The sequence below is a fragment of the Dermacentor silvarum genome, chromosome 3, assembly GCF_013339745.2.
Source record: "Dermacentor silvarum isolate Dsil-2018 chromosome 3, BIME_Dsil_1.4, whole genome shotgun sequence".
NCBI lineage: Eukaryota > Metazoa > Arthropoda > Arachnida > Ixodida > Ixodidae > Dermacentor > Dermacentor silvarum.
The window spans coordinates 204,515,970-204,540,690 of NC_051156.1; the positions used below are offsets into that span (position 1 = coordinate 204,515,970).

Sequence of the window (24,721 nt, forward strand, 5' to 3'; positions counted from 1 at the left end):
GATGAATCACAGCGCATATGCGTTATACGGTGGCCAGAATCTCGAGTTAAACAGCGCGGCGCCACATTACGCGTGTACCGAAGTGGTGGCTCGCCGTTGATTTCGTCTGGACGCGAGGAGCGCAGGAGGTTCATCAGAGCGCGTCTTGGCCATTAGGCTCATTAGGAGCGGCGCGCCTTTCCAGAAGTTCCGCGTTGCGCGCATATTTGAGAGGAAGAGCCGGGACCGCGGGTCGCGCGCTTAATGACCGGGAACCCGCGATCTTCGCAGTCGCGGCGCGTAGGAGTTAATCGACAACCTGACGCAGCAAAGCGAGCGAGTGCGAGTGTTGCGTTGCGAGCTGTATGTGCGGTGACACGTTCTCTGCGCATGCGCGCGACTCCAGTTTCAGTTTCTGTCTCGCCGCGCGTCAAGGTCGACCGACAGCCAAGGTCGGCCGGCGGAATGTTGTCCGTCTGGCTTATTCGGTGCAGTGTTGGCGATGCTAGCGCTGGCGCGATTGTGTGAGTGAGGGAGTCAGTGAATGAATGATTGAATGAATGAATGAATGAATGGGTGAAAGAATCAATGAATGAGTGAGTAAAGGAGTGAGTGAGTGAGTGAGTGAGTGAGTGAGTGAGTGAGTGAGTGAGTGAGTGAGTGAGGAGTGAGTGAGTGAGTGAGTGAGTGAGCGAGCGAGTGAGCGAGCGAGCGAGTCAGTGAGTGAACGTATGAGTAATTGTGTGAATGAATGAATGAACGAACGAACGAACGAACGAACGAACGAACGAACGAACGAACGAACGAACGAACGAACGAACGAACGAACGAACGAATGAATGAATGAATGAATGAATGAATGAATGAATGAATGAATGAATGAATGAATGAATGAATGCTCAAAGTGGGCAATGCAATGAGTGTTACGTGAGCTAATGACAGATTGAAAGTTCGACAGCAGGAGCTGCTGTTTTAGGTGGCGTAAGTTTTGCAGAGTTACGCCAGAATTACCCAGCTTGTGTTTGCTGTGCAGTCTATCCCGAATAAACGAGTGATGGGTGCTGGGGGGACAATGCTACCACTTGTGACGAGGCTATAGGATGTGCTGCCGTCATTCGATGCATTTCCAGCGCTTCAGGACAGGGAGGACGCTGTTGTGTTCCTGTTGTCGTTTCAACTGTTATTATTTCGTGTTCCCCCTACGTCCAGGAAGTGCATCAAATGTAAAAATTCTACCGAGACGAGCTCTCTGTCGTCGCTTGGTTCTGTGCACTTGATATTCAATTTAAAGACATTTATTTTTTTGTAGCCACCTCGCACATGAGTTGCACCAAACATGGCGGCCACAAGTTGGCCATCGCGATGACCAAGGAGTCTGTCTAAAGGGAGCCAAGACGAACGCTTAAGGAGAAGTTTTACCTCAGCAGCTGATATATATATATATATATATATATATATATATATATATATATATATATATATACGAGATTGGAAAAATTGTTTGCCTCGACAACTACTTCACACCATGTCATGAGGGTTGTTGCATATAAAAGAAAAATTTTGTAGCTCTACCATCTATACAATACAATATTTTAATCATGCTGTGAATTTTTTGTTTTTACAAGAATTGTCGCAAGTCGGAATAATGAAAAAACAATTTAATGAAGCAAGTTTACAGCTCTGTGACTCGGTCACAAACAATGATCTCAAACATTCCGGTGTTTAATGTGCCAAAACCACAATATGATTATGAGGCACGCCGTAGTGAGTGACTACGGAATAATTTCGACCATCGGGGTTTCTTTAGCGTGCACGCAATGTACGGTACACAGGTGTTTCTGCATTTCGTCCTCATCGAGATGCGACCGCCACAGCCTTTAACTTATGGTACCACAAGTCTGTAAACTGCACATGTTATTACATCTAGAGTGGCCAAAGGGGATATATTATACACCACTCTCAGATATATGAATACGTTATGAATAGGACTTTCGCGTAAACCTCGTAAACATTGTAACAATTTCACTTATCAGCTGTCAGCAAATTAAATCACACCCGTTCGTTTCAGATGCGCTAACAGATGCAGTTTACAGAGGGCGGTATCTATGTGTCCGTGGAGCAAAATTTCGGATTTGTAAACTTTGTGCTTTAATGGTTTTTCAAACTAACCAATTTTCGGCATTCATTGTAATATGTTTGAAGCCTTAAATCAAAATTCGGCTTCCAACAGCCGCAGTTGTTTAGTCTTCTCTCTCAAATGCAACAAATTATATTCAAATAGATTTAGTGGCGCCTTTCACATGCATTTGTATAGGAAAATCGGAGCTCGCTCCGAGCTCGAGGACTCCTTTTTAACGGGATACGCGCCTGTCCTTATTACGACGTCCAGCGCAAGTTTCTCCTGACCGCGTTGGTCGATTGAAATAAAGTCGCAGTTTCGCCCCATAGACGAAGTATCGATTGCGATAGCAAATCAGTAGACAGCTACGCGAAGTAAGGATAGCAGTTTTATCGGCCGTGTACACTTGTAAACATACGCTTGCCAACTAAGTTAGCAAGGATGATATCACGCGCGCACAAGCAAACATGAACACATATCCCACTCGATGACCGCGGGAACTCGCTGTCAAAACGCTGGAGTAAGGAAGCGCGGCCGCAGCAGCGTGCGAATTGGCCTTGGTGCCGCCTCCCTCTTCAACGCGAAAGAAGCGGCGAAAACACAGCGCACGGCGGACTCTGTCCCCTTCGCAGATGGCTTTCAATATAGGGCGGCCTGCAGCAGCCGCCGGAGTAGTACGCGCCCACCTCCCTCCCCTCCCCCGGAGCCTTGCGCGTCACTAAAGACGGCGCGCTTCCTCCCCGCTGTCATCTTGCGCGCACGATATTGCGCCGCCATTGTCGGCTCACCCTCGCGCGCTTTCACTCGCACATACACCATATACGGCGCGCGGCGACGATGTTGTCGCCCCTGCACTTTAACGGAACCTCACGGCGACGGCAGAAATGCGGCCAGGGGTGTCCATGTAATTCCTACTGCAGTAAAACACAAATCGCTGTATACAGGTTTTTATCTGTTGGTCACTGTCGACCGGCTTGTACGAATGCAGGCACAAATTTTTTTTCCCTATGTAGGCATGGCGAACACCAGTCGGGCTACAGACAATCCACACTCGCTTGGGCGCAAGGGGAGGGGTACTGTGGGTGAGGACGTAATCCACTCTTTCTATATAGACGAAGTGAACGAGAAAACAAGGAGAGGAAACGCATGGAGGTCAACCAGGCGAACTTCTGGTTTGCTACCCTACACTGTGGTGAAGGGAAAGGAGGCAGAGGAAAATGAGGGAGAGGGTGCATGCGGGAGGATGCCCAGGAGGACTAAGAACGGCCACTCAGGCCGGTACACTTCAAGAACACGACTACTGCTTGCATAGCTGTTTGCGGGCGTAACGCATGTGGCCATGGCCCGACCATCTCCGAAACTAGTTTCGAGTCCAGCATAGACGAGCAGTGGTAGAGGGCGTAGACGGTGTCGGGGGGGGGGGGGGGGGGGACACAGTGTCCACTCAACGCAGACAACGAACCTCTCTTGTACAGCGTGCGTGCTTGTGCGGTCACGCAACGTGAATCTTGGCGCGAGAGAGGCGCCAGACGTCCTACCAGCCGACACTTGCATAACACACGCGAGCGCGCTCTGTGTATGCGTTCGCAAGGCCGGCGCGTAATAATTAAAAACCGGCCTTGGCCCAACTTCTTCGGGACGGGGCTGTAAAAAACGTGGATGCAAATGTGCGCGTTCGCCGTCGGTCTAGACAGCTTTGCGTGTCTCTAACGGAGAGAGGCTGTCTCGTCCTCCGGCGTATAAGGGGTGGTGTGTATACACGTGAAGCCTGCATGCATCTGTCGGCGTGGGCTGACGATGCTGATGGTTTGCAAGGAGGGAACGTTGTTATAAGCGGGCCTCCTGCGTTGTCGCAGTAAAATGTGCATGTGCACTGTTTTAGAAGCCAGGACTGTCGGCAGCCCGATAGTGAACAAACTTTTCACTGCTCCTCGTGCTTGTGAATAGCGCAGGTTTAGTCGGCGCACTGGTTACTGTGTCGTCGGCAGTATCGATATAGGGGTGCTCAACACAAACTCGCCGGGAACCGAACCTGCGACCTGGAACTCAGCAGTGCGGTGTCATAGCCACTGAGCCAATGCGGCGAGGATATTGTTCCGTTGATGCCGACAAATCGATGAATTCGGCTTCACCGCCTAACTCACGTTAGCTTTCTCACGTTCGCTTTGCATTGCACAATGCTGCCCGCTTCTACAGCGACGCAGAATAATAAAAGTTGATGCTGCTCCTTTTTTTTTTTTCTTTCTGAGGAGATCGGCGTTGCAGAACCGGAAAGAAAAGTGAGGTAGAGAGCGAAATGTAAATTAGGTTTCAGATGCTCTTATCTAAATAGGCAGCCCGTCCGGAGGTGCGGGCTGCTAATCCGAAGTCTCCCGCTGGGCCTTTCGCCACCCGTAAAAAGGCTTTCTCCTCGCTTCGCTCGCAGGAGCTCTGCTAATGGAGCGCGCCGCGCTTTCTTCAGCTCCCGCCTCCGAGAAAGGCCTGGCGGTCACGTCTGTTGCCTTGACTGAAGATAGTAGCCGACTTTAGAAAGAGAGAAGCATAATGTATAAAAAAAAAAAACATTTTCATGGCTTTACGTTCTGCCCGTGGTGTTTCGTCCATACGCACTCAATTGCGTTATGTTCGTTGCCGATACTTTGTTTTCTTTGTTATTTGTAACCTTCGCTTATCGTTACTTGTTAGGGAGGCAACGCGATTCAGGTGCATGCGCGCGAAATTTACCAGTCTCAAGCGAATGTTTCTTGTAAATGTGGATATCGAGTTGCGCGTCGCGGGATATTGCGAAACTATAAGGTTCCCATTCGCTGGACGTTTCGTGATATGCATTTATTAACCAGTGCAAGGCGCAATGATAGGCTACTTGTATTGCGTCACCATCTGCGGTTGTGTTCTGCGAGATAAGGTAATTTGCATGGTTTATTGTGACAGGGTTATGTTATAGCCTCAATTACGCTGGCAATTCGGACATGGGTGCGTTTGTCTAAGTTACTTACACAAAAGGTCCACGTATTGGATGCAATGTCGAATGGAGTAATTCCAACGGGATTATAGCTGAAATTGCGTTACCTGAGTATGGATAATGTTATTATTATTATTATTATTATTATTATTATTATTATTATTATTATTATTATTATTATTATTATTATTATTATTATTATTATTATTATGTGTGTGGTAACGGCGGCACTGGCACAGAGCTTCGCGTGGGGTGTCTTCTGGAAGGACCCCATACGCACAATGTGAAAAGACAGATTAGATTCACAGATCTGTCATAAACTACAATTTAGTTTTGTGTAAGAACAGCCAACAAACGGATGCTTAGTACTTCCGACAAATATTTGCCCTATTAGCGTTGCGGAACAGTCGATGAAAGAAGCGCATGTGCTGAAACTTAACGAAAACCTTATTCAGTCGAACGCCTTTACAACGAACGCCTCTACAACGAAATGACCTGTATAAGAAAGGATTGATTACGTTTCTAATTCCTATGTTTCATATGTGTTGCGAATGACTTGAAAACGAAGACCACTACAACGAATTTTCCTGCACAACGAAGGAATTTGGTGTCCCTGGCAACTAGCCTAAAGTGGCTTTACAACGAATGCCACGTACAAGTTCCGTGACTGCTCTTCGCTGACGTCATCCGAAGTTCACTCTGCGTTAGCACTTGCTGCAGTGCTAGCTACACACATGACGAGTGTGTCGAGGTCAAAAATAGTCCTCGTGCGCTGCTTGTAGCGCGTCAGCGGGTGCGATATGGCTGCCGAATACGTAGCATTTGTGATGACGACCTGATGATGCAATCGTAGCTGACTGGCTGACGACCTTTTCAAAGCCATCTGTGGTGGAAAGGACGCGACTAATCTACGAATGCCAACGATGATGAAGTTCCTATAAACGAACCGTGATTTTTGACGTAAAGGGTTTGCGATAGCAATATTCGATGATCCGCAGCTTTGCTCTGCTTTGCTTTTTTGCGTGTTGCTGCTGAACATACTGTGAATTTCGATGCAATAAGGTTGGCTGCAGTTGCCCATTCTCTCAGGTGACTTGTGCACACACAAGAAAAAATTAATAGTTTATTTCTCTAAGTCTCTCTCGAATTTATGTTAAAGGTTTTCTTTTATCCAATGTACGTGCTTAGCCTGCTCTGTTGTGAGCGGTACGGTTCGCGACCTTTACAACGAAGTTACCTGTATAACGAAGGATTTCGAAGGTTCCGAGCACTTCGTTATACGGGCGTGTGACTGAATCGACGTTTTCTTTTTTTATTCTTCCGCAGAGTTCAGCGCGCTGCTCACTGGTCGCGGTTCGTATCCCACGGTGCCTACGACCGTCGCTGCTGTCGGGTACCTGACGTACATCAAGAAGGACCTCCACATCGGCGTCTATCACAACAGGTGCGATGCGTTCGGCGACTTCAGCCGTGGCTCTTTTGCTTTTATGTGTCCCTGCCACCTTCTATCCTCGTGTTGAAGCACCGCAGCGGTCTCGTTGACAAACTGACAGGCGTGGATGTCTTGCCTTAAGCTGTTGTGAAAGATAGATGAAGAAAAGCGAGGGAGGTTACTCAGGATTGAGTTTGGACCCTAAAATGAGGAACGGGAATATATAAAAAGTGATGAAGAGGAAGGGGAAGAGGATTTATATAAAAAAATACCTTAACCGGAAGTACATTTGGTTACCGTCCCTGCACGGGGGCGTAAAGGAAAAGGGTGAAAAAAAGGAAGTAAGCACTGCGAATGTTCTCCACGAGAGCCGTATAACAGATGTGCTTACGGCTGTATTCTATCATCGATAGCACCTTTCATGTTTCTAGAGCGCTTTTGCCACACGTGACCCTTGTGCCATAAAACGTAACACATCATCGTGGATGCTAAGCACGGAGACTGTATGAAATTACCTCATCCATCATAGGAGCTAGTGGCTCAGAATTTCGGCATCACCGATCCAAGAACGTGCCCAACAGTTACTACCAAGGCGTAAAAATTTGCCGCAGATATTGGAAACCGCATTGAAGTCGACTACGCACGATGCATGGAATATCCTCATTGAGTCGTGTGAAAGAAGCCGTCATAACCATTAGCCTCGATGTGCTGCCACCGATTTATTCCGACGGATCGGGAAAACGGCCTATAAGCGCAATTCTTGGTGCGGCCCATTTATTTGCGCTGCGGAGGTGGAAAGGAGAAATGTGGGAAGGGGCACATTTTTTTCTTCTTCCGTCGGATGGCACCGGAGTAATTTTCCATATCTTCCTAGCTCCGGGAGGCCATCCGGAATGGCCCGCGCGGGAGTGCTTTGCACACGCTACACAATGGACGTCTACGAGAAAAGTAGATATCCCGCCTCGTTAAAACCGTGCACTGTTTCGGATGCCAAAGTGCGCGTCGGCTGTGCGCTGATCGAGTTCACAATGCTGTTTGAACTGTAGGAACGTCACTGCGACTGGCTCCGGACCCTTGTCTGTGTTTGATCTCGGTGAAAATATAGAGGCATTATTTCTGCAGATCACGTACGAAATATTAGAAATGTTTCCTGGGGCTCACACTACATTATGCACGCGCGCGTGTGTTATTGGGCAGGTTAGTTGGTTGGTTAATATCGGTGAAGATGACTAGAATGCCTAAAGACAACAAAAACAACAGTGACGACGACAGCAACAGCATCAACAACAACAAAAAAAAGTGCCCTTGGCTGTCCATCTTCGCTATTATATCCGACCATAATTGTCTGGAATCTGCTATTACGAAGAATTCTATAGCCTAAGAACATTTTTGCGAATACGGCTGCTGAAAATCTTTCACCTTCTGAAGGAAAAATAACGCTCTGTGAATGTGTTCATTCTTACACTTTCACAGCCTTGGCGAGTGCCTTGTGCTCGCTGGTGCGTGTATATGCGAAACAGCTCAAATGGACCAATGACAGCAGTGGGCACACTATGCGTGCTGTACAATCCGGAATATCTGTGAGCTTGACCTAAGGATGGCACTTCGCCAACAAAGCCTGTAAATAAGCACAAAAGCGAGGACTACTATGTAAAAGAGAGGGAGAGAGAAATGAAAGAAAGGACAAAGACGGGTAGGCAAACCGGAACAGGGCTCGTATTCACAAAAAAAACCTCTTACGCTCGAATTTTTCCTAAGGACAAATTCCAGCCAATGCTGACGCTGGAGACCGGCCAGTGGCAAAGAGCACTTACAAACGAAATATTTCTGTGAATTCAGCGCCAGATCAGATCGTAAGGCAAATTTGGCACACTGCATTGAGGGACCGGGGCGGAGGAGGTAGCAGGGATAGAACATGAAAGAGAGAGACATCACACAAATACGCATGCGCCTAGACCAATTGCTCTCAAGAATCGTGAAAATGTTGTCGTCACGCTTTGCTGCGACTAACGTGTGTGGGCAGCATACCAGAGTGATTCTTTCGGAAAGTGGTCGCTTATCAACGCGAGATAGCAATAGTCGCCAGTAATATCATACCTGCACCCTGTGTAATAAAAGAGAAAATTGAATGTACTCAAGGATCTCCTCACGACCACAGTCATCACACGCAGCGTTGTCGACCCCTCCATTGCGAATCGCAATCGGAATCGCAAAGGTTAACCCAGGCGTAGCCGGGAACGCCGAGTTGCTAGGCATCGGCCGAGTCTAGGGGGGATTGGACAGTAATGCAAAGAGGCCAGGTGGTCAAGCTGCGGGCGGTTACAGTTGGTTGCCGTCTATTGTGCTGAATACTTGCTTCACACATACAACGTGTCGTCTCTTGCAGACACACGCGAAGTTTTCTTTATTGTTTTTCTTTTACCTATATCTGTTCTTTTCGACAGAAATGATGCCTGCGTGCTGTCTTCTTGAGCTGACTGACTAGGATGCAGTAAGAGAATGCGTACTTAAAAAAATGAAAAGCTCTCATGGTTGATTCGAGACATAGCCGCTAGTGTTGCTGGTCGCCAGCCGTCCATAATATTAACTGTGAGGATTTGCCCGCACTGTAGTGTTTACGAGCCACCTCTGCCTCAGAAGTGCTTTGTGAGTGCGAGCCTAGGTCCCTGATTTTCTCCTGACCGATCTGGCTACAGCAATGTAGCGCGGCTTAGCGAGATTGAGTGCAGGCAGCGAACAGCTCCAAGAAACCGGACTCGGCGATGGCTTTCGATCCAAGCCGGCTCGTTGGCGTGGTGTTGGGCCCCATAACGTCGTTAAGTGTGCCGGGTTCGTTAAGAGCACACGGTGTCGGCACCTATAACGATCGACGTCGGATGGCAGGAAGCCTCGGGAACCGTCTCCGAGGCATCAGAATCGATATTGCTCCCACATTTTTCTCTTGTGACCACGCTTCATATTGGTAGCACTGTCAGGAACGGAACCTTGACCAGCAAGCTTTCGGGGATGGTAGGAATTGGCAGGCTTGCAAATATGGACAGAGAAGGACAACACAAACGCTGAGTATCAACTGAATGGTCCTGCTACTTGTGTCCCTGTCCTTATGCCTGCCTTTCCCCACCGTGAATCCCTGTTAACTTGCTGACCTTTCAATTTTTCTAAGTTTACATTGCGTCGTCCTCTATGAGGGGCGTTGTGTTCAACTTTCCGCATTGGAATACACGGGACGTCATGACTTCAGGAAGGTCCAGTAACCATGAGGTAAACGAATGCCATCTAGTCATGCTCGTTATGATTTTGTGCCAAAGACAATATAAAAGGTAAAGAAAACAAGGCACCCATGCTTCAAACTTAAGGCCGTCACATCAGGAAATTGATGCTCTTGCACACTGCGCCTTTAAGCGATATTTGTTTTCTATTATTACTACCCTAATTAACCAACTTGTCTTCGGAGATTGCTGTTGCCCTCAAGAAGACGGGTTACTCTTGTCTGGAAGTTGGCTTCAGACGGGGGCTTCCCTCATTCGCCCTCTGTTCACCAAGAAACAAGTTAACACATCGAAATCAATATCATCTCACACTTAGCTTTCAACTCGGCGTATAAAACGGCAGTGACAACCTATATAGTACGACATGCTTTTTTTTATTTTCTTTGTCTTCCCAACATTTAGGCGAAATTCTATGGCTGTCATAGACGGTTCTTTAGTCCCCCGCCTAGTTGGCATCATCTTATCGAGCAAACGTCCAAATCGCTCGAAGTTTGTCAATTGACGCACTAAGAAGACGAAGAAGCGTATCCCAATCGACTTTATTGGTTCGTAGAACTTACTTCACAGAGCGGAACTTTACACAGACGAGAAAATACACGCATACAGATACATAAGGTGAGAAAGCCCTTGTTTTTGTCCCGGTTCGCAAAAAGCTTTGCGCGAGAAAAGTAATAGAACAAGATAAGCCGTCGCGCTGCATCTTGTCTCGTTCTACCCTGACCGCACATTTCGGAAAAGTTTCCCGTTGCCCGTGGTATCGGAGAGATCGTATGCTTCCAATATTTTCCTTTTCTGCTTCGGTTAGAAAACCAGGCTTCTGCTGAATGGAAGCTGTGCCTCTGCATAAAGCTTGTAGCTATTACTCCAGCAGACATTTCCTCTTTGTTGCTTATCTTGCGAAGCACAAATTCAGGACATCTTTCTTTTTGTTACCGTACTTCTGCGGCACCCTTTCAAATACAAGCCAAGTGCAGATTTTGCAATCTGACGGGAGAAAACATCAGTTTCCTTCTTCTTGTGCGAAAAACACACGCCCAAGCCGTCAGGAAGAAGGGCACAATTGTTGGTATACGATCCTGCGTTTACTGCTATGGCCAACCTCAACCTGAGATACCTGCAGTCTCTGCGGGTAGCGCGAGGCAAGTCTGAGGCGAAATGGAAAACAGATTTCTCTAGGGAGTCTGGAGTCTATTTTCAGTTGTCGTAGTGGGCGAATAAGAATAAACTTAGACAGAATATATTACAGGCAAATACTCACACACAGACACATGTACACATACGGAAAGAGAGAGAGAGAGAGTGGGACCTAATGGAAACCTCGAAGGTATATTTGGGGTATGCGTTTTAGTTCCTGAGCGTAACTTTAAAAAAAGAAAAAGAAAAACGGAACCAGAAAAAAAATTACTTTTAGGTTGTCTACCTAGTAGAGGTGCGATAATATCCAAACTTTCGAATACGAATCCATGACTTTCCTATTCGATTTGAATCGATTAGAGAATTCACTATGCAAAATTGTCGAATGTATTTTTTGTTAAGGGTAAATATCTAAGTGGTAAAAAGGCGTAATAATTAAAATCTAAGGGGTTATAACGCTTAGGGGAGTTTTAAGGCAGGAAGAATGCTGGTAGGGATCACTGTTCCGAATGATTCCGCTGTAAGAGAACTGCGGTTGTTTCGCAGGGGCACCTGTTATTATAAAATCGTATCATTGGTAACAACACCATTATTATAGCTTATAGGCCTATAGCTACAATACTTGGCTTAGCGATTATGGCGCAATCACGTGTCTTTTTATTATAAATTAAATTCATGTGAGAATATGCGGCGTGTCTCAGGTGCTAATAACTGCTTAGGGCGCATGCAAAAAATACATTGCTCAAAAACTAGTGATGGTTCTGTATAAGACATCAGAAGCTATGCTATATGTATTGCGGTGTGATGACGTATTCGATTTGAGAGCCACCATTCAGGAGTTGCACGAAATTAACCTATTAGACACACAAACGCATTTCACATTCTTGAACCTGTTGCGTTGTCAAGAGCGAATACGTCCATAACGAAAACGCCCTCATCGTACCTACTTATATTTAATTAACAGCCAGACATCATTTTATCATCGATGTCCCCGTCTGACAGGGCAATCTTTCTTCAATGACACACGCTCTCCTTACCGCTGATTACTTCTTAAATACATCTTTCCGTGTCCCAGTCATGTAGTTCTTGAGTTCTTCGCGATTAAACCTTATTTGAACATGGATTTTTGTTTCTTAAGTGTCTGTATCATAGAATAGCCTTCAGCTAAGAACCACTAATTTGTATTGCACCACATACCCTAAAGCACACGATATGTGTCATCTTAAAGCTGCTGGTGTTCATTATGCATGGTAATCTTCCCTAACCGCTGCGTATACTTGCAACGTTTGGTGCGGATTACAACATTAAGTTCTCTTAATAAGCACTACTACAAAACTCCTGGGGCCGAATTTTCAAACCTTTTCTTCTTAAGTTGCCATTGGACGTCCCAGCATGCTCAACATTACAATTGACTGTTACGTGCTCTTACGAGCAGTTCTAATAACATTTGTTATTACATTTGTTGTGTTATTACTCTGCTCTTACGAGAAGCGTAATGACATTTGTGTGCAAACGGCTCAGTTGAGCAAGAGTGCTGTCCGATGTCGGTAGCCACAAGGTTTCGTTAACACGCTAATTAAACATGACATATTTTATTTATTTATTTATTTATTTATTTATTTATTTATTTATTTATTTATTTATTTATTTATTGAAGTACCCGAAGGGGGGGGAGTTGGGCATTACATAGGGGGGGGGGGGGGTGGTACGATGGAGAAGGTCAAGCATACGTGCAATGTGTACAATCTAAATAATATAGGAATACAGATAAAATTAAAAAATGATGCAAACATCGAACAGAAACAAAGAAAGACAAAAAATGGATTTTATGAAATATCTGGAAGCGCGAAAAACTCAAAACGCAAAGGAGACGACCAGTCCCCATCAGAACGTGAGTTCAACAATACAATCGCATGAAATAGATAAACAACCTTCAAAAATACATATCAGGTGAAACGGAAAGAATGTTATGCAGTACTGAACACATGAAAACACCGTTAAAATAAATATTCAAGCATGTGTGGGATGTGATATGTTGGTACACTCAACACTATGAATTGCTCCCACGTGAGAGATGTTTCTCGGATAAGTGAGCTCGGTGGTTCCCTTGCGAAGTCTCCCTTTAGCATAAATCGTTATACTATTTCCGTGAAATTTTACGCTCTCGCTGAAGTGGGCCATCATGCGGGCATGCCAGGTGTTTGCCCAGAAGATTCACACTTTAGTACGTATACTGTGGACGCGCTTCGGATTTTTCTTCCAAGATGAAACGACTGTCACCTGACTGTGACAGGCCCGCTGCCACTATTTGCATACTCAAGTTTTAAAGAGCGAACGGACCATAAAAGGAGGAACACGACAGATGTTATGGTTGTTTGCTCTGTTTGCGATTTAAATTATGAATATATTTGAAAACTGGCTCAGTTGTTCACGTTTCTTGCTTTTGCACACATTTTCTCTGTGTTTTTCGTTCTACCCCCATCTCCCGCATCGCCTTCACGGTTATATTTATGATCACAGAGAGGGTGCTTTTCTTGTCGACCTGCATAGCTTCTGAATGGTCATTTCTCCAATGGAGACGCCATTGTTACATATGCAGTGGCCTTCAACACTTATACTTGCAGAAGAGTTGAAAACTGATCTCGTTAGAACGTATCTACGTGAATACTTGGGGACTGCGTGAAAAGATGGAACAAAATTAGCCCTCACGAGTGCAGCTTATACTTGTGTTTACGGTGCCCTATTGTGAAAACCTACACCGGCGTCGCGTTCACCGTAATCACTGGAAATAGTTTTCTCCAGAATATTAGATAGCGAAAAAAACTAAACAAAACGCTAATTTTGAACGCGTTTTTGGTGCCCTCCTTGCTCAAGATGTAAAGAAAGGAAAGAAGTCGATCGTGCTGCTTGGCAATTCGACGTCCCGAAATTAGCTTCAGCACTTGTATTTTTATCTGCCAAAGGAAACAAAGTAAGCTAAGCCGAAAGCAGGAGTAGTTTCTCTGGAAAATCCATTAGGGCTGAAAGCCATTCGGCAGCGCGTGGGTAAAATAAAAAGAATTGGACAAAGGGAGAAAAGGCAGGCAATCTAACGGCTGCGAGAGACACGTGTTCGTAATTATTGCCCCTAAAATGCTTTTGTCTATAGATGACGCCGAAACATATCCCAGAGGATGGTCTCGGACTCGTGCGAAATTTGTCATACACTTCAAAGTTCATTGACGGGTCTTGAGAGAGCCGCCAGTTGTAGTCCTGGACCTACTATTTGATGAATGAACGGCAGGCAATGTATACGTTATCGCCAAATGTTTGGGTTACGTTTTCGTCCACGCCAATCCCTCCTGGCTCTTATGGTAAAGCTGGCTCTTTGAGGCCAGGTTAACGGTTTTAAGCCTATGCGATGACGTACATCGACGAATGTGGTATTAGCACGACAACTATCGGATAAAGAAACACTTAGAGCAGTCAAACTATGGAGATTGAGCAATCTGAAGACCATGCATGGTGGTTTATGGACTATAAGCCTCATATGTATTTGCTGAAGCGTCTGCAGGAGACGAGGAAGAACGCTTTCATTTAACGTTTCCAATTTATTGTGTGTTTGTCAATCCGTGTGAATAAGCAACAAACACATACTCCGTGGCTTATTGCGTAATACCCGGAAAGTGGTGAGAATTATCAGTGCAGTTAGCAGACTTCTAGGTTTGCTCCCTAACTTCAAGCTAATGGAAGTTGAAAATTCTTCGTTGGTTTACAGGGCCGTATCCAGATTTAGTTCACGGGTGACCTCGTTTCGAACATCGATCTGTCTAAACGTAAATTTACCCGACTGCTGCAGTATAGTGGAGCAAAATTAACGAGGTCACGCAACACAGGAGATTTCCTTTCCGTGTTCTCGTGCAGACAGTTAACGCTAACCAGAAGGAGGCGTGTTGCTACCGAGTCCTAGAACCATCCTGGGACGAAAACTTCAATAATTAAACGGCCCCAATCCTATGTTGACAAGGTTAGGTGAGGGTTTAGAAAATCAATCGAATGGGTCCAATTGAGCTGGACACTAGTATTAAAAGTACGCCTACTGTCCTGTCAACACAAATTCTATCATCACGATGCAGAATTAATGAAGTTGCGCAGCCTACTGAAAGTCTGGTCATTCCTTCTGGTGTTCTCGTATAGGCCGCAAGAGCTAATCAAACGGTGGTACGACGGCAGCAAGATCTGAAGCTGTCAGAATAAAAACACTAAAATTGAACAACACATGTTCGTGTTCAGAAGTTAGAGAGAAGAAAAAAAAAACGAATGATCGGAAAGGCTTTGGGGAACTCGCAATAGCTTGATGAATTAATGCTGTGGAGGCTTTACGTGACTGATTTGTTCGTTGTCTCGGCTTTTTATCGAAATAACGCTGAAAGAAATAGATTTAATTACTTTGCAAGGACAGTGCTGCTGCTTTATTTTTTCACGTTGGAATGAGGAAAAAAAGTAATAGAAGATAGGTACTGGTCTGGGCTGGTTGATACAACATTAGGACGGGAGCAAGCAGCGCTAGGACGGGACGAAGTGAAAAGTCTGTCTACTCATCTCGTCCTGTCCTAGCGCTGTTTGTTCCCGTCCTGAAGATAAGTTGTAACGCCATAAGCTCCGTAGTGCAAGCCACGTTGGGCGCTAAGTTAAGTTATATCAGGTGTCCTAATATGGCCTGAAATGTGCAGATGCAGAGTGCGCCTGCATTTTTTTTAATGATTGCTCGTTGCGGTGGCGATCACGCACCGTCAGACATTTTTTAGAACTGCACTTTCGCTTAACACTCGCACACTTTTTTTTTTGTTCCTTGCAGTCCCTCTCCCGTCACCAGCATCCTCATCACGAACGAAGAGGGCTACATCGTCCAGGAGCACGAAGTGGCCAACAAGAACACGCTGTCCGCCGACAACAGCACTCAGGTCTGTGGCTTTATACTTCAACCAGTGTTACGTGTCTACTCCTCTCCCGCCGTCCTCGTCCTAATACGTCTTCCTGTACAACCACCGTCTACCCCCTCTTTTTTATACTTATTGTTCCGGCGCGGTGTTCTTTTACCTTTCGCTGTCTTCTTCGCGTACCGCAACTCTTTCTTTTACTCTCGCATTTTCTTCTTCTTTTATTGCGATAGCAATTATATGACCATTCCAAGGGGATTTCTGCCTTCGCCGTCGCCGTGAGGTTCCGTGTAAAGTCCAACGGGGATAAAATCGTCGCCGCGCGCTGTATCCTGTATGTGCGAGTGAAAACGCGCAGGGACGCGCGCTTTCACGGAGATCGAACGCACAGAGGGGAGCAAACGCGACGTTCCGTCGCGCGAAAGGCCGTGGGGGGATGGAAGCGAGGGAGGGGCCGCCGTCGTGCTTCGGAACCAACTGCGCATTTAGCGACCCGGCGCAAGGGGGTCTGGCGATTCTATCTCGCGCGCGAAAGGAGGGAAGTGGGAAGGCACGCCGGAAGGCAGGGGGGGGGGGGCGCCTTCTACTCTGCCAACAGCTGGGTACTTGTACTTTGCGCGGTTGCGAGCGGTCGTGCGCACCGTATCTTAGAAGCGATCTGCACACGGCTCCTACCTTTGTATGCGCTGTGCTTTCGCTGTTCAATTTCCGTTGAAACAATAGACCGCACGAACCTTCGCTCGATGCTGCGGCTGCGCTTGCTCACGCCAGCGTTTGACAGTGGTTGTCTGCGGTCATCGAGTGTGATCTATTCAGCTTTGCTTGTTGCGCGCTGACACCATGCTTGTTAATTCTGTTAGTAAGCGAATGTGTCCAAGTTTATACAGCCGATAAAACTACTACCCTTACTCCGTATAGCTCTCTACTAATTGTCTATCGCAGTTGATGCTTTGCCTTTCAGGCGAAACTGCGACTTTTCTCCTCTCCCTGTATCTCCTCTTCCGACACCTTCCCATTTACTCTCACCCTTAGTTTCCTCTTCTCCTCCTACTTCTATTACTACTACTACTACTACTACTACTACTACTACTACTACTACTGCGTCTGCTTCTTCTTCTGCTTCTTCTTTCAGTTCTTGTTCTACAGCTCTCCCAGTTATCCATTATCTCTCAACTTCTTTCTATACTTTCTATTCCTCTACTGTCCTCTTTCCACACTATCTTCTTCGTCTACTTCCGACAAGCGCGTGCAGGTCTTTGCCCCATATACTTCTTGGTGTTACTGCCTCAAAACATGGCTCGCACTGCCACTCTTTACACTTCCTCCTTCAATCTTGTTCTCCCCAAATATCGACCATTGTTTCGAAGACACGCTCGCTGCGCTGTTCCTAGACTTTTCGGGCCTGTCCTAAAAGAAGAGCGTGGAGCGTTTGAGGTAAGGAGGAGCAAGAAGAGGGGGGGGGGGGGGGGGAGTTGGAGCAGAAGTGGGAATTTCTTCGAAGGTCTCGCTTTCTGTTTGCCGGTTTGCAGCTTTCAGTCTGCCGGGGCGATCGATATTGAACAACTCGCCATCGCGTCGGCGAGCTGGCCCATGTTGTTCCTCTACTTGTTCTGATACGTGAAGGCGAACAACCGCGAGACACGTTATCGACGCGAGAGTGTAGTTCATGCATGAGTGAAGCAGAAAATTCTGTAAGGGAAGACGCGCACGCGTCTTCCTTTACAGAAGTCTTCCCGCGTCTTCCCTGTATACTTGAAAGTATATACTTAAAAGTATATCTCTGTATACTTAAAAGTATACACGCTGAACGCTTTTGTTATTAACGCAACGGTGGAGGAGGAGGGAAGGAAGGAATAAAAGTTAGGGGGGCAAACCAGACGCTCGTGCGATTTGCTACCCTACGTGGGGGAAGGGGGTTAAGGGATGAAACGAAAGGAAGAAAGGTACTATCCCATGCTAATACGTGCGGCGGTTGTATAAGTTTGGATGCCTACATCATGCCTACAATCGGTATCTGAGGCCAGTCGATTTCATGAACCGTTGTAATACCCGCGTCGCTTTGTAAGCCTGCGACGCGTGGGGCCATGGTCCAAGAACCTTTGTCTATGAAAATGGTCTGCTCTCTAATCGGTTTAACACATACTAGGAAGAACGTCGCGTTCGATGTCACAACGATGAAAAAAATACAACCCGTGATTGATTGTCTCTTCACTGTTGCATGAGTCACAGATAGGTGTGTCTTACATTCCAATAAAGAATGAGTAGGCTTTCGTAAAAGCCTCCCCTCACTATCAGAGGCGGCAGAGTAAAGTTGCATTACGGCGGGAGGACTGTGGTGGAATCTGCAGTTTCAGTGTAAGATCAAGTCGGTAGACATGAAAGTTCGAGAAGTAAGGTAATACAATGTAAACACGAAGGCATGTGTAATACTGACGTGCTTCTGATTATGGCGCAGATACAGTGATCCCGCTTTTAATTTGTGCTGGGACAATGCAGTTTAAGCGGAATCTTGTCACGGTGCGAAGTGTTTATATGGGGGGAACAGTGACAGACACGTGCGCCTTTTTTTTTTTTTTAAATAGTCGGTTTGACGTAGCCGAGGACGACATGTATACTGCGTTTCCTTTTGATCTAAACGGACGAGCCCTGCATCCAAACTTATATTACACAATGTGTAATACTTGTGCCAGACCGTTCTGCGGTTTTAGTTGTTTTCGTTTCTTTCTTTAAGTTAACCCTCAGACCTACTGTGTAAACTGTACGTGTTGTGCATGTGTTTCTGTATGTGTTCTCACACTCTCTTCTACGTCATCCCCTGCTCGTGCGTGAAACTTTGTGTGCATGCTTATCACCAGTGCGTGCATTTTGTGCTTTTACTTATTTTTTCTCTTTACGCGGCACCGAGGAGTACCCGCATGGCATAAAGCTGCCAAGATATTTTTGAAATTCATATCATTAAATAACATACATAAAAGCGATATTGCAAAATAATCCTCACAATATTTCCACCTGGAACTATACAACGTGAAGCTTTAGTGTAGCGCATGACTCATAAAGACCCACTTAAGGAAACAAACTATAACCAGACCTAACCACGTTAAAAACCGTTGTTTCCGTGCAGGTTTGCGCCGTGTGGAACAAGATACCGAAGGTGTACCGGCGGCTTCTCCAAAAGGAGAAGCTCCACATGGCTCTGGTAACCAACGGACATCCCAACGGACTGGTGGCAGGCCGGATTGTCCAGTCCACTAGGCTCGAGCCAGGTACGTGCGCTGGCATGTCCTCACATTCACTGCTGATTGAGGGCAAAAAATATATATAAAAGATACTCGCCTATAGTTGTCACTATGCCACCGACAACAACCCTGGACTTACGCATGATCGACAAGAGAACTCCTTCATATTGATACGGAACAGCGGCCACAGTGTGGTTGCACTGAGGAGAAGGAAGACAGCGTGTTCCCGCTTGATATAGCGCCGCCATTTTGGCCTCCGTTAGCTTGCCTGTAAATGAATTGTAAATAGCCTTGGGCATCAGCTACACGTAACGATATAAAGTGCGTAACTATTGCTAACGCCACTAACGGTACACTGTTCAATTTATTCCGTGTTTCTGATTGAATGAGTACGGCGACGCCAGCAGAACAGCTGGCGATGCCTCGTGCAGAGCACTCGGCACGTTCGGGGAATTTTACAACGTGGTGGCACGACAACGCGGTACCAGTGCCTACGACTTTCTAGTTTGTCTTTTAACACTCCTGCCACACGGACACTTTGACGCGCCAGCTCAGTTCGATCGAAATTAAACCCAATTCAGGGCGAGCGCATCCACGCGCATAATTTTAATGCATCCTCGACTTTGCTCTTTGTAGGACTTCGAGCGAAAAAACGGAAAGCCCGCTCGAACAGTGATCAGGCGACGGAGCGTTTGTGACCCTTCATGAGTACGGAAAGGAAAATCGAAGTAATTTCCCATGCCTGTGGGCTTGCGGTAGACCCTTGTCTTTTCTTTCCCCAAGGGTCACAAACACTAGGTCTCCTCACTATTGTTTGACCGCGCATGCCGTAATCGTTCGCTGTCCTACAGAAAGCGCAAGCCGAAGTGAACACTGTGACGAAGGACATGGTCGGTAACAGCCACCCGCGTCGACTGGTAAGGCAGTGACTAGTCTGCTATTTAGAAGATCGATTCGAAATTCACCTCTCTAAATTCTGAATCAACCGGCATGCCTCAGCAGCTTTAATGTTCTCTAAATTTTTTAAGTCCGCATTAAGTTGGTACAAATAACTGCTATAGCGAGCAAGCCACGTTGAAAGGAGGACAATAAGGAAAGAAGAAAAAAAAAGATGATGTAGAAGAAATTGGGAGATGGGAACAGGCAGGTGATTAATTCCAGCAGCTCAGAGACGCCCACATACTTTTCGACCAACGCGAGCGCTCATACGTGCGTAGTGCATATCAGAGCAGCGAAGCGCTCCCTTCGCCTAAGCGTCGTCGGGAGCGGCTGGAAATGCGTCGTACGATCGGCGGCACTCCGAATATGACTCCATCGCGCGCGTAATGTATATGGGGTTCTTATGCATGCACGGACCGTATTACGGGGATCCGTCGCATTGTGCCTTTTTTTTTTTTTTTCGCGCTGACACCGGCGCAGCATGCCAAGCCAGCTCCCTCTCCGTCACCACACTTACGCTCCTGCGAACCGCTAGAGAGTGCCACGGCAACTCTCATTAAATTGGAATTCCCGCCGTTCGCCGGGAGGCGCTCGCGCTTTTCCTCGGCGCTACCTTTTCGTACGCATCCCTTCCCTCCCCCTCGGGCTTTTTCGTTCTCCGTCTCCATTTTTGTGTCACTCTTTTTGCCGCATGCTCGCGCATCTATAGATCTTATTTTTGCCACTGCACATAGCTTGCGTAGTCGAGTATTAGCGGCTGCGCAATACTCTATCTTCTTTTCTCTTCCCCGTCAAGTCGGGAAAGGGAACAGATGAGAGAAAGAAGGCACGTGAAAGAAATATAGGTATGGAAATAATAACAACAGCGAAGCTATAGCGACACGGCTAATGTCAGTGCGTGCGAGCGTGCTTTGTAAATGCGCGTGGTGTTCGTACATTCGCGTGAAAACCGCCTGAAAGCACTCATAAGCCTGCATGGCCGTTTCTTTCTCCTTTCTCTCTATTTTTCTCTATGTTTTCATTTATCAATGAGCATTTCTTGTTGCGCACCCCAACGAAGAACGGTGCTGTAATTTTAGAGCTCATTAAGCTCTCCGTGCTCGAAAATTCTAACGGTGGCCCCCTGCTCAATGCTCGCAATGCCCTTGCAGTTTCTAGATCGTTAGCGCCATGCTATAGCATAAATGTCTCGTGGAAGGGTGTGGAGGATTTATGAGTGTGATGCTGTAGTACATAAAAAAAGGTTTGTTAAATGTTTTTCAGCTATGTGATTTCTCTATGACTATATATTTAGGAGAAAGCGATGGAGATCCACATTTTTTTATAAGCTGGAACTGTTTGCCTAGGGTAATCGCATGGCAAGCTACTCATTTTGTTCGATGAGACGCATACAAGAGGAATGCGCACTCACAGACAAACACGAGTGCACTAAAGCTGTTTGCAAAGTTTCGCTAAGACCAGCAGGACTTAAAAACACACGCAGTGCTTTCGCCGCAGTTCCAAGCTTGAGCCGTGCTGCAAGTATAGTACGGCCTTCAGAAATTGCTCCTCTGATGAGTCGGCAGCAGTCACATATAATATGTTGTGCAAGTTTTAAGGAAAGATACAGAACAGAGAGCTCTTTGGCGAATCTATCAAATGAATTTCGCATTTAAAATAGGTCGCGTGTACAGTATTTATTTGTACAATGTACAGCCGAAGAGCAACAAGCGATCGAAGAAAACAGTGGAGGCAGAAAAGTGTGCGTCAATTTAAGGAGCGTATGTTTGTCATAAGAAAAGCAGCATCACAAGAGAACTTCGCGGTGCGGTAATCTTAAATTGGAATGTTTCGTTTAATAAGCGCCGCTACTTTCCACTGCCCATCGAAACATTAAAAAACTTATAATCGGCATTCGTGCTAAACTGTTCGCTGCCATCGAAATATTCTGTCATCTGAACTTCAGTTCTTTATTCCGAAGTTCTCGACGGTACAAACCTGTCCTTATAGGTATAGTACCTACATTATTCAAGCTGCCGCTAATCTGTCGTGTGCACGTGTGTGTTCAATGCGCGTTAATTAAACATCTGAGGATTTACGCGAGCGAAACTTTAAATAAGGGATTTGCAAACTTTTTCGCGAATGTCATGCTTCCGAGCTTACGATATTCTTTCTTTTATTTTTAATCTGCTAGGCAATTATAACCCAAATTTGTGACTTTGAGGAAGCTCGAGAACTGCCAGGCCCTAGTTGCGGCTGAGCATAATATTCTTGCCGGTGTTTAGGAGCTAGCTCGAAAGCGTGTAGCTTGTTACATTCTGTTGTCATTATCAAGTGACGATCTACTTTGGACGGGCCCTGGGACAAAGACAATTCCCGGGAGTGTACTTGTATAGAGGTGTGAAATAAACAACAATCAAGCCGAAGAATATGAACGATGGATTATGGACCACAAATTCTGTAAGTCACTGTTGCAGCATTTGCATGAAACGGGCCTGCAGGCATATATTTAATTTCATATTCACCTTATGCAGCGTGGCAGCCCAAACGAAAAAGTAAAAATAAATCAACACTGGAGTTACCGGTGTGCTCTTAATGTTCGATCGATTTTCTCAGCTTCTTCTATCTTAATAAGTCGATAAGCTTATCCACTCCGTTGCTTTCTCCCCTGGATCGCTGTACCTGATGCCGCACGATAGTTGTTTAGTTTCCTTGTGAGACGCTCAGGAAAATGAATGTATTTGCCGGAGGGCTTTTAAAATGCACATTTGCGAGTCGAAAGAGCGCTTTGCTGCTTAAGCCATGACAGTTTAAACTAGGAAGCGCGCCTGGCTGGCTGTAAAACGACAATCTAGATTGTGTGGCAAAGTAAATAGGAATAATCAAATTGGTGCAACGGCTGTGAGGTGGATGCAAATATATAAGGAAGACCATGGCTGCGTCACATGCTACTCAGGGTTCCCCTACGGGAAGATGTCATTTTTTAAATATTTTTGCTAGGTTCGATCTTGGTAGTGTTTGCAGTTATTACAGCGCTGCGTGGTAAATAACGCTCCACTCGTAAAATTTTGTTATATACACGATGGAGAGCTCGAGTACGTAGCAGAGAATGTGGCCGTTAGTCAGCACTGCATAAGCCTCACCACTTCTTCTAACCTCACTAAGACAAATAATATCCCAGGCAATGCCTGATAATTCCTCAAATAGCCCTGCTAAGCTAGCCTCATTCAATAAGGTGCGCGTGTTGAACGTTTCCAGGTTCAGTTCCGAGTGATTCTTAGCACCCTCTGCCGCGTCGCAGGTCTGATCGCCGCCTTGGTCAAGTGCTCCGCAGCCGCTGGGCATATATATATATATATATATATATATATATATATATATATATATATATATATATATATATATATATATACCTAAACAAAAAAACGGCAGAACCGATGCCCTGTGGAAATCGATGTTATGCGAAGCAGTGTGCAGGGAGCCTACCAAGTTAACGAAACGATCATGAGAGCACCAAGATGTAGGCAGCTCTTTCATGACTAGGGATGGTCGATTAATAATTTTTTTTGATTAACGATTAACCGTTCATCGTTTTAGCCTTTTGATCAATTAATCGCTTTCGATGCAGGGTTTTTCATCGATTAATCGATTAATTGAAATTTTTACCGGGCACTTTCAAGAAGGCTGAAACGCAGTTATCTACTTTTGTAGGGCCCTATTTTATTATTTCAGAGGTGGAACCAAGTTTGAAACACAAGTGTATAAACGTTTGATAAAGGTAATCTTTACCTTGTTAAAGACTTACTATAGTTGGCACTATTGGATTTTGACAGGATGAACAATATATGCTATAAAATGGCACTTAGTCCAGAACTAAAAATTCGTCGGCCCTACCACTCCGTGAAGATGGTTAACCAGCGAAGCTAAAACGTGCGGCCCCGGTATTTATCACTGGGTTAATCCCTAGGGTTCATTAAAGTGTTTCTCAAATATGAGGTTACGCAGACGTTCGGCTGCGACAGAGGGAACGTCACTGACCGTACGTCCGCATTTCGCCGTTGTCGCTTGCGTTCGATGTCTCGAGTTTGCTCGGCGACGTGGCTAGCAGCATTCGCCCGCCACTGCCGCTTGCGATTCTTCGAAATCAAATTGCGGCAAAAATTAAATCTGTCCGTCACGTAAGACAATGAATGGCTCATACCCCCTCAAGCAATGGCTCATAGCGCCGTAAACGCGGCCTCCCCATTACGACGACAGAAGTGGAATTCTGCGCTGGAATGATTAGCGGCTACGCAGCCAGCTATGAAAGCAGACGACGACGACGAACGCGGGAGCAGTGGCACGAGCGCATGCCGGGCACGAGCGCAACCCGAGGGGCGCCAACGAGCCAGCTGCGGAAGAAGACGATGACGCTCGAGCGAATGCTGATGACTATAGTTTTGTGTACACAGGCGATTTCGCCTATAGTAGGATACAACTTTAAAAACAGCAGTTGGCAAAAAAAGGCAGATGGACCGCGCGGGGTTGTGTTACTCCGCCAGCCAATCACAGAAGCAAACGAAATCGTCGTCATGCGACGTTTTCAAAATGGCGTCATACTTGGTACGACTGTAATTGTACTTGTACTTTCTACTATAATAGTTGAGTGAAAACATATAAAATTGCGCGTTTATAATTTTATTTTTGTGGTTACCGTCTTATTTAGGTAACAGGGAAAGTTTGAAGTACGAACTATTTGCAGCCTCGTGGAGGA

General features: G+C 46.0%; 1 protein-coding gene across 1 annotated transcript in view; it reads left to right on the forward strand.

Moving 5' to 3' along the window:
• Nucleotides 1–24,721, forward strand: part of LOC119446523 (dorsal-ventral patterning protein Sog-like) — a 319,224-nt gene that overhangs the window by 235,162 nt on the left and 59,341 nt on the right. The window contains 3 exon segments of the mRNA XM_037710970.2: nucleotides 6,387–6,504; nucleotides 15,733–15,838; nucleotides 18,936–19,077. Coding sequence (XP_037566898.1) covers nucleotides 6,387–6,504; nucleotides 15,733–15,838; nucleotides 18,936–19,077 — 366 coding nt within the window.